The 9,555-nt window shown below is 38.1% G+C and overlaps 1 protein-coding gene across 1 annotated transcript; it reads left to right on the forward strand.

Annotated features, from left to right (window-relative positions):
* The first annotated feature begins 219 nt into the window (after positions 1-219).
* LOC141619626 (uncharacterized) lies at positions 220-4,434 on the forward strand. Its single transcript, XM_074436646.1, has 4 exons — positions 220-475; positions 2,562-2,679; positions 2,782-3,031; positions 4,168-4,434. The coding sequence occupies exons 1-4, from the start codon at positions 324-326 to the stop codon at positions 4,194-4,196; spliced, it is 549 nt and encodes a 182-aa protein (XP_074292747.1). The 5' UTR covers positions 220-323; the 3' UTR covers positions 4,197-4,434.
* The last annotated feature ends 5,121 nt before the right edge of the window (positions 4,435-9,555 follow it).

Raw genomic sequence — 9,555 nt, forward strand, 5'->3', positions numbered from 1 at the left:
TGAGTCCAAACTCGACCCAAGACTGACTACAAAAGGACCGTAAAACTTTCCCCAGTTAGTTAATAACCGCCCATTCCCTTGACTCGAACTCAAAACATTTGATTAAAATAATAAACCTACTTATCACAAGCTAATCTAACTGATCGTAGTCCCTAGATGAAATAATCTCCCCCCAAAATTACTTTTCAATCACAACCGTCTAAAACAAATTCAATAACCACTTATCTAAGAGACGGGAACCGGGATCTACACTCGACACTTCCCTCATAAAATCACAAATTCACAAAGTCAAGCAAGGTCGCGAAAGAAAGAGAGAAACAAAAATGGTGAGAGAAGTAACAGAAAGCTGCATAGATAGTATGTTAATGGAGATGGTATCATCTTACTGCGATCGTTTCTACGTTAACAAGCCTGATCTCGCAGCTCGTCGTATCGAAGCAATCGGTTATCAAGTTGGTCATCAACTCTCCGAAAGGTTCCTCTTTCTAAACCCTAATTTCAACCTTTTCCGCAATTTCTCGTCTTTTATTAGGTACATATCTTGCATTTTAGGTTTATGTAATTGGCGAATTAGTCAATTAGATCATACTTTTATTGTGATCCAACCCTAATTTCACCTTTTCCCCAATTTCGCCATTTTTGATTGCATTTTAGGTTTATATGCTTGGCGAATTAGTTGATTAGGTTATCCTTGTTGTTATGATTGATGATCTATATTAGTTAACCCTAATTCAGCTTTTTGCCCAATTTTGTGTGTATTATTTTGTATATATCTTGCATTTTAGAGTTATGTAACTGGCAAATTAGATAATTAGATCATCCTTTTTGCTGTGTTCGATAGAAATTGAAAATGTCGATAGTATTGTGTGGTTTTGATTGGAAGTTTGGGGGATTGAAGTGATGATTTAGTGATTAGTGTGTTTACTATTTGAATACTTGATTGATATGTGGAAATAATTTGGAAATGTGGAGAAATGAGGAGGTGAATTTGTGGATTTAGTGTGTTTTCGATGCTACTGCGAACTCTTGTCTACGAGCTGTGAGCTGATCAGGATGAAAATCCGAAAGGTTATTTAGAGACGGTGTGTAGCGTTTGATATTTTGGTCTACTCGTATGAGCGAGATGAAGGATTGAAGTGTAGAAGCTGGAATTTACCTAAGAGAGTGCAATTTTACTGGCTTTATGTATTTCTGATGATGAGAAATTGAGATCTTAAAATTGTAGTTGATGATCATAGCGATTGAGGTACGGAATACATTTGAAATGGCCATAACTATGAACTCATCTTACTTTTACTTTTTTTTGGAGATGGCGGGGAGATTTGTTTTCCATATGGAGGCCAAGAAGAACTAGTTTTGGCTTTGAAATCCGATGGAGTAAAGCAGGACTTACTAAATTGTATCTTTTTGGTGTTGTAAAGTAAAAGCTGTTCAGTTGACCCATTGTTTGATCAGTTCTTTTTATGGCACATCTGAAAGCAAACTTCACAGTTTGGGTGAGCTTGCATACATGTCATTCATTCTTACCCTCCTTACCTTGCAATTTTCTTGGTGAATCTTTTCACGACATAGAATAACAGAAACTACTGTTAAGCTTCTTTGTGTGTGTTCCTCTAGAATTATCTTAGCACTCTCACATTTCATGATGTAAGTTCCAGAACCCATATGTATGCTGAATACTAAAGTAGTAATGTGTACTTGTTTGTAGCTTCAGTAGTGTTTCTAATTTTATTATTTTGAACAATTTTCCCAATTGTTTGAAATTTGAATTAAGGAATTTGGACGGAAAGTCAGGGGAGGGAAATGGAGAGAAACAATTTCCAATGTTTGGGTAGGCCTTGTTTGGATACTAAAAATGGAGGGAACGGAGGGGAGGAGGAAAGAGGGAAAGGGAGGGGAGGGGCAATGGTGGGTGAGAGTTTTCCGTTGTTTGGAGGGGAAACACTTTGCTTGGTAGGAGGGAAATGAAGGGATCCATTTTCCCTCCCCTCCAAATCCCTTTCCTCTTTTTCCTTCCAAATTCCCCTATCTAGACAAGGCCTTAGCGAAATGGAAATGAAGGGATTTGGAGGGGAGGAAAAATGGATCCCTTCCAAGGCAAATTATAATCCCTCCAACAAAGGAAAACTAACTTCCTCCATTCCCCCTCCCCTTCCCTTCCCCTTTCCTACCCCTTCATCCCCCTCCCCTCCTTTCCCCTCCATTTTTATATCCAAACAAGTCCGGAAGCCGTTTAACATTCATGGTACTCCCCCTCTCCCTTCTTGTCTTGTTTGAAATGCGATCTAATAAATTCCCTCGATCAGTTCCTAGACTCGTAACTAGGACCGTTTTCCGAATACAGCTGTTTTATTAGGAAGAGAAGAAAGGTTCTCAACAGCAGATTCAAAGAGGGCATGCTCTTAATATTAAGAGAAGTCGGTTCAAAAGAGTTTGGTTTTAGGAAAAAAGAAAGCAAAATAAAGAAAAGTGCTCTTGTGTTGCATGGAATTTTTAATTTTGTATTGCGATTGGTTACTCATGTGAGAAGTTGCACCTTGTAACGGACTTTGATTTGTCAGGTATACCATGGAAAGGCCACGGTTTACTGATCATCTTGACGCAATCAAGTTCCTCTGTAAGGATTTCTGGTCTGAAGTTTTCAAGAAGCAAATTGACAATCTCAAAACAAATCATAGAGTGAGCTTCTGTTACTTGCTCTTTTTTTGAGAGCCTCTGATTAGTTCATTTGAAGATCTTTCGTGTTTTACTATGTTGTTGAAGTATTTTGCTACCTCTTAGGGTACTTTTGTACTACAAGATAATCGATTTCGTTGGCTGTCAAACATCTCCCTTGAGCCATCGCATGATGTCTCTGGGCTAACTCAAGATGGGGATGGGGATTTGACGGAGAACAAAGCACCACAGGCCGCACAAGTAGCACAAGCAGCCAGCATGCATCTCTACTTTCCATGTGGAATCATAAGGGGGGCACTGACAAACTTAGGAATACCATGCGCTGTTTCTGCTGATATTTCAAATCTACCTGCATGTGAGTACGCTCTCTTACGTTTGTAGATTTACCTCAAAGATAGTCATTGGCTAAAACAAAAACATGACGTTGGTTTGTGGAAGTTGTGCAAATTATGTGACTATTTGATGTCTAAATGTTTGGCCCTTCTTATTACTGTTCTCTGTGTTGGATTTGGACTTGGTGTTTATAATCGATAATTGTGTTTCTGTGTTTTATACTGGAAGAAGAGACGCCATTAGGTAGCTTACAAATTCTGTTCATACCTTTCTTTCTTTTGCTTTTTCAAATTACTGAGATTCTGATGCTTAGAAAGTAAAAAAGATTTTAGTGAACTTCACTGGAAGGTAGGTGGTTAAAATTATCTTGGTATGAGCTTAGCTTTGAAGGAGAGCTGATTTTGCCGTTTTATCTTGATAGTATTATTCAGGGTGGCAAATTGTTCTTAACAATAAAAGTTGAACCATGTTAAATTCTGGTGACTATTTCATCTTTGGTTTTGTCAGACATGTTCTGATTGATAAAGAGGAGTGCCTCCCTCTTAGAGTCTTAGTCAGAAACTTGTACGGATCATTACCCCATTGTCAGTAGAGGGATAGGAGGGGTTGGATGTACACACTACACAGCATTACCCATTTGTTATTTTGGTAACCGTTGATGAGAGTTATGCTGAGATTTGTTTCAACGGCCTTCTACTTTGTAGTACGAGATCGTAGATAGTGAGCCATTTTGCTTTATTTCTAAGCAATAAAAAAAAGTAGTTGGGTATTTGAATTTATTGGTACTAGAGAAGTCTCTGGCGCCACTATTGAAAATAGTGCTCTCTACTGTCTACTCTAGTAATGTTGTATGATGTAAAATCTACTATGATGGATAAATTGAACCAACCAGGGTTCTTGGTTCAACACTGTGCTAGAATTGACATTTGTCTGTAACTCCGTACAAAATTCACCTCCAGATTTAGGTCCTTATCTGAGGATGTGGACATTATCTTTGAGCTTTGCATCACGATGTTTTGATTCTATAGAACATGTTTGGGAAAAAAGCGCTTCTATGGTTTTGGCAATGACAGATTTGTATTCTAATGTTATTCCTAATTTGATTTTCCAACAAGGCGTAGCATAACCAGTGTTTCTCATACTGTGCTTCCTGAACAGGTTCATTTGTGGTGCGGATAAAGGCTTAGAGTTGGCTTCCCATCCAGGGTTGTGTACTTACGCCAAATTAATTGTCGAGTTGGTCATGCAACCGAGATACCATGTCTTGGTTCCTTCTGTGTGTACTCTGTTTGGACGTCATGGAGGATGCACTTTCAGGAGAGGACGTATGCTGTAGCATTTGTGGTTCGAGGACACTTGGAAGCATAATTTCTTTGTGCATTTGCCCATTTTCTGTATAATAATATACGGAGTATATTTCAAATTTTCAGGAGCAGAAAAATTTACGGTTTTGAAACGGTTTTTTTTTTTTTTTTTTTTTTTTTTCTTGGGCCAAAGCTATTGGTTCTCAAGTCTCTCAACATTTCCTTGTCAAGCATTGCCAACACACTACTAGTCGATATTGTTTTTCATCAGGAGTAATGTAATGAGAGCTGGAGGAGCTCAAAGTGATATTGATGACTGATGAGTGATGAGCATTGGGTGAATTTAGTATTTACTACAATGTTATGATTTTTATGAACACTTAATAGAACATTCCTTTTATGCGATCATGTTTCCTCCACCGGATCTGGGTCATTAGGTCATACGAGGCGGGTCCGAACGGTTCAACTCGGGTCGGATTATTTTCAAATAAAAAACTATTGGGTCAATTTTTAGGTTGGGGCATTTTAGATTGGGTCGTTCTGGGTCATTTCGGGTCAAGATTTTGTCGTAAATAAGTCATTACAGGTCTATTGGGTCTTTTTGAATTGGGTCATTTCGAGTCTATCTGGTCAAGTTCATGTCACTTGCAACTGTTTTGATTCTCAAGTCAACCTTATCGAGTTGGGTCATTCGACTTCAAGTCAACATTACTATGCCTACCCAACTCACTAACCCCGCTTCCGTTCAGACAAAAAAACTATAATCCCTAAATCTCAGTCTCATTTTCGACAACACAAATTCTCATCGAAGACATGACATATCCGCCACTCTTGAGTGACGGATACCATTTTACCTCACAAAGTACCCACTTTTTCTCTCTCTGCAACACTATTTATGTGGTCCCCTTTCTCCACTAACCCATTATGTTACCATTTGTACTCATAAAATATCTGCCACAAATGGTGACCCGTCACAAGGGAGACCAATTATTTCGACAAAACCCGCATTTGATTCACCTAAAATAAATTTGAATTATAGAAAAAGAATCTCATACTAGACTAGTAGTACCTCATAAAGGGCCATAAAGGGTAGCATTTATTTCATTTATTTCCTAAATTGGATAAATCCCATTTCCTTGCAACAAAAGCCAACTACACAGTCTTCCTCAAAAAATCACACTCTCTCTCTCTCTCTGTTTTCCTCCATTTTAATCCAACTCCTTCATATAATTTCTAGGGTTTCAGTTTCCCCCAATTTCATCTTCAAAACAATTACTGTAATTCACTCATCATGTCGTCAAAAGAACTGAAGATCGCTAATGAAATCGTCGACAATTTTGGCATAACCCTAGAAAAGTTTCAATCTCATGCGGTTTCGATTATATCACTGTCGGAGAAGTGGCAAGGGGTGGAAAGTTCGTTTGGTAAGGCGGAAGTTTCAATGGCGGCAAGGGAGAAGAAGGTGGCGTTGAACAAGAAGGAAGTTACGGAAATTGAGAGGAGAATTGAGGAGGTATTGATTGAGATGAAGATTAAGCAAGATAAGTTGAAATTAATGGAGAAAAACTTGATTGAAAGGGTGAAAGAGGTGGATTTAAGAGAGAGAGTGTTGGAGATTTGGGAGACGGAATTCGAAGCGAAGAACGAGGCGTTGGAGGCGAGGGAGGCGGAATTGAGGAAGCGCGGAGAAGAACTGAAGTCGAAGGAAATCGAGGAAGGTGAAATCGATGAGAGGGTTCGTGTTTTGGACTCGAGAGAAGTCGAAATGACGGAGACGGAAATCGAGGCAAAGAAGACGGAGACGGTTGCGAAACGAGTGAAAACAAAGGAGAAGGAATTGAGGGAGCTGTGTAGAGTAATTGAGGTAACACAGTTGGGGATTGTAGAGAAGTTGGAGGCGTTAAAGATGCCGGTGTTTGAAGAGATCGAAATGGAAATCGATTCAGATAGCGGGGGCAATAGGGTAATATTATAAGGGAGCCTCGAAAAAAATTTGAAAATTTTAACTAAAAATTTCAAAAATTTTAAATTTCAGCGGGAGCGACCGCCCCTGCTAGCCACCTCGCTCCACCACTGGATTGAAGGATTTCGATGTAGAAAGTGTGAATCGTAGTTTTTCCGTGTTTAGTACTCTTATAATTGTCGGAAATATCTTAAACTGGAACGCGGTTATTTTGGTGTCATATTAGGTTGTAGTTAGAGCGTATATCAGATTATGAATTGATGAAATATGGGATAGGATCGTAGGAATGTAGGATCGGACTAGTAAATGTTAGATATCGATTATTTTTAGAAGATATTTTGCCTATTAGAGAATTCGGTTTAAGTGTTTGATTTCAACCAATATTTTAAAACCATGGTTGTAAATCAATTTTGTATACATTTGTTATTACAAATGATGAAATGATATTGGAGACGGATATATTAGTGTTGTTATACACTTGCTTGTGCTGTTGTGCAGTAGCATTCCGGTCAGTTTAAATTATGGACCCAGTTTTTCATTACTGGTCATCTCAAACCGTGTCTCTGTTATGAATTAGATCAGAATCATCAGATTGTTGCTGGGAATGTGATTTAGATCCTTTGTAAGGCAGCTTTTGTTCATCTCTGAGTTGGTTTTGCTTGTTTTCTCGGAAATTTGTACTCCGTATTTGTCAATTGTTTTTGTGTATCCTAGTCTGCACTCAAAAGCTCTTATGACTTCAGTCGTAGATTGACTGATAATGTTATTACGGAGTACTGTACTATTTATAGACATGAGAAACCTCATCTGGAGAATGTTGGAGGTGTAATTTGTGGTATTCCCGTGTTTTCAGTGGTCTTGCGCAAACGCATGTCTACTAACTGCAAGCTGATCAGGGAGGATCTTCCCAAAAATGTTTGAAGATTGTGTGTAAGGGTTGAATATGTTGGTGTATTAGTATGGTGAGTGATCCATAGAAACTCAAACTGTAGATGGTATAGCTTTTTTTCGCAGGGTTTTGTTGGGATGTTTAGGTACCACAGGCCGCATAGCTGAAGCAGCAAGCATGTATCTCTACTTTCCATGCGGAATCATAAGGGGAGCACTGATAAACTTCGGAATACCAATCCGCTGTTTCTGCTGATATTTCAAATCTACCTGCATGTGAGTATTCTTTGCTACAATTATAGATTCCCCTCAAAGATAACAGTTGGCTAAAACAAATTGTCTCAACATTTTGCCTTTTTACCGTTCTCTGTATCACTTCTGACTTCGTGCATTGGTAATGAGAGAGTCTTCGTGATGCCATTACCATTGAAGATTGTGCTCTCTAGTAATGTTGTATTGTTCTCTAATGTAAGATCTAGTATGACAGGTAAATTGAACCAAACAGGATCCTTTGGTTTAACATTGTGCTAGAATTAGCATCTGTTCGTAAAAATATTACGTCCTCATGTAGGTTCTTGAGTCCTATGTTACTCCGACATTTCAGTTAACTGCCTTCGACACTTGAATTTAGACCACATAATTAATTCTCTACTGATTGTCTGATGTTTTAGTTTCAAACAAGTTAATGTTGAGTTTAGAACATAGTCCCTCACAGTTTGTGGTTGCAGACTTGCAGTTGTTTGCTGCTGCTGGATAAAACAAACTGGAAGACAAATATTCTGACAGGACACATATTTTTCAGTCTCGTTTTTCAGGTGACGTTTATCGGCTAACGTGCATCTGTCCTACATATCCTTATCCAACGACTTTTTACATCTGTAATCTCTGCAATACCATATAACTTTAATTTGCTTTCTAATGCAGGGGAGAAATTGGAATGTGGAATGCTTTCGTAACTGTGTGTGATATTGCGCGTTTTCTTCCCTACAAAATTCGCTGGTATACATTTCACTTCATATATGTTAATGTTCCTTATGTATTTTCTGCACTGTTTGGATGTTATGGAGGATGCCCTGCCCTCTCAGGTAACGGACCGTATGTTGCATTTTTTGATGACCAGAAAATTGTATGGTTTAGTAACTGATTACCTCCTTGAATTGTAAATTTGTGTTCTTCACCCCATGAAAATATGAAATCCCTTTTTAAAAATTTAAAAAGGAGAATTATTTATAATGCGTAAGCTCAGTCACAAATTCTCATTTGTGACGGGCAAGGGCATATCCGTCGCAAACTTGCGACGCATCAAGTATTACCTATGTGAGGTAGATAAGACAAAAGCAAAGTACCTAGCCACCTAGGGAATATCAATGTATTTTGTCTTATTTACCGACATGAGTATAACTTGACCCGTCACAAACTTGTGACGGATATATCCGTGACAAAGGAGACTTATTGAAGCTCAGAATAAATTTCATCAACACAAAAGTCAAAACCTATGGATCTTGAGGATCTTCTCCAGTACTTGGTAGCCTGGTAGGTACTTGAGGGGATCCTCCAAGGGTTGGATTTGACATAACATTTTGACAGAGAATACTTTTCAAAGCAAAAATATACTTTCGGTATTCTTGCTTTTTTTTTTTGTTGACCAGGAGTATCCCCTACCGACAGCTGGGGCAATCTCCTTCGGGGTACTGAAGGCAATTTAATGGGTTGACCCCTCCCAAGTTTGGTTTTTCATTCGCAAGAGTCAGGAATCGAACCCCTGACCACTTGTTTAAGAGATGAGAGCCCTTACCACTCACACCAACCAACTTTGGTACGGTATTCTTGCTTTTGACGATCAAAAACTTGTGACCTCTCACAGATAAAAAAAAAAACCCTTTTAAGACTCCATTATCTGTTTTAAACCTAAGACCGGTTAAATAGCATACCATTTGCATAGATAAGACAAAAATATAATACTTAAATATTAGCAAAAGACTCTTATCTATGCAAAATGATAGATTATTTAACCCGTTTTAGTTTTAAAACGGATATATCCGTCTTAAGAGATAATTATTGATTAACATTTAATCTTCACCTTCCCAAATTGGATAAATCACCTTCCCTTCCAAATACAAAGCCAACTACTCTGTCTTTCCCAAAATACCATTCCTCCCTGTTTCCCCGCAATTTTTTTTTATCAAATTCAACAACAATATCAAAAAATTAGGGTTTCAAATTTCCCCCAAATGTCATCTCATCTTCTAAACAATTAAAATTCACTTATCATATCATCAGCAATCGACCTAAAAATGGCTAATTAAAATTAGCATAATGGTCTTTGTTGGCTTAAATACATCATTTTGAATACAATGTTGGTTGAATTTATCAACACTACAAATATCGTCT

The sequence above is a fragment of the Silene latifolia genome, chromosome X (assembly GCF_048544455.1).
Source record: "Silene latifolia isolate original U9 population chromosome X, ASM4854445v1, whole genome shotgun sequence".
In the NCBI taxonomy this organism is placed as follows: Eukaryota; Viridiplantae; Streptophyta; class Magnoliopsida; order Caryophyllales; family Caryophyllaceae; genus Silene; species Silene latifolia.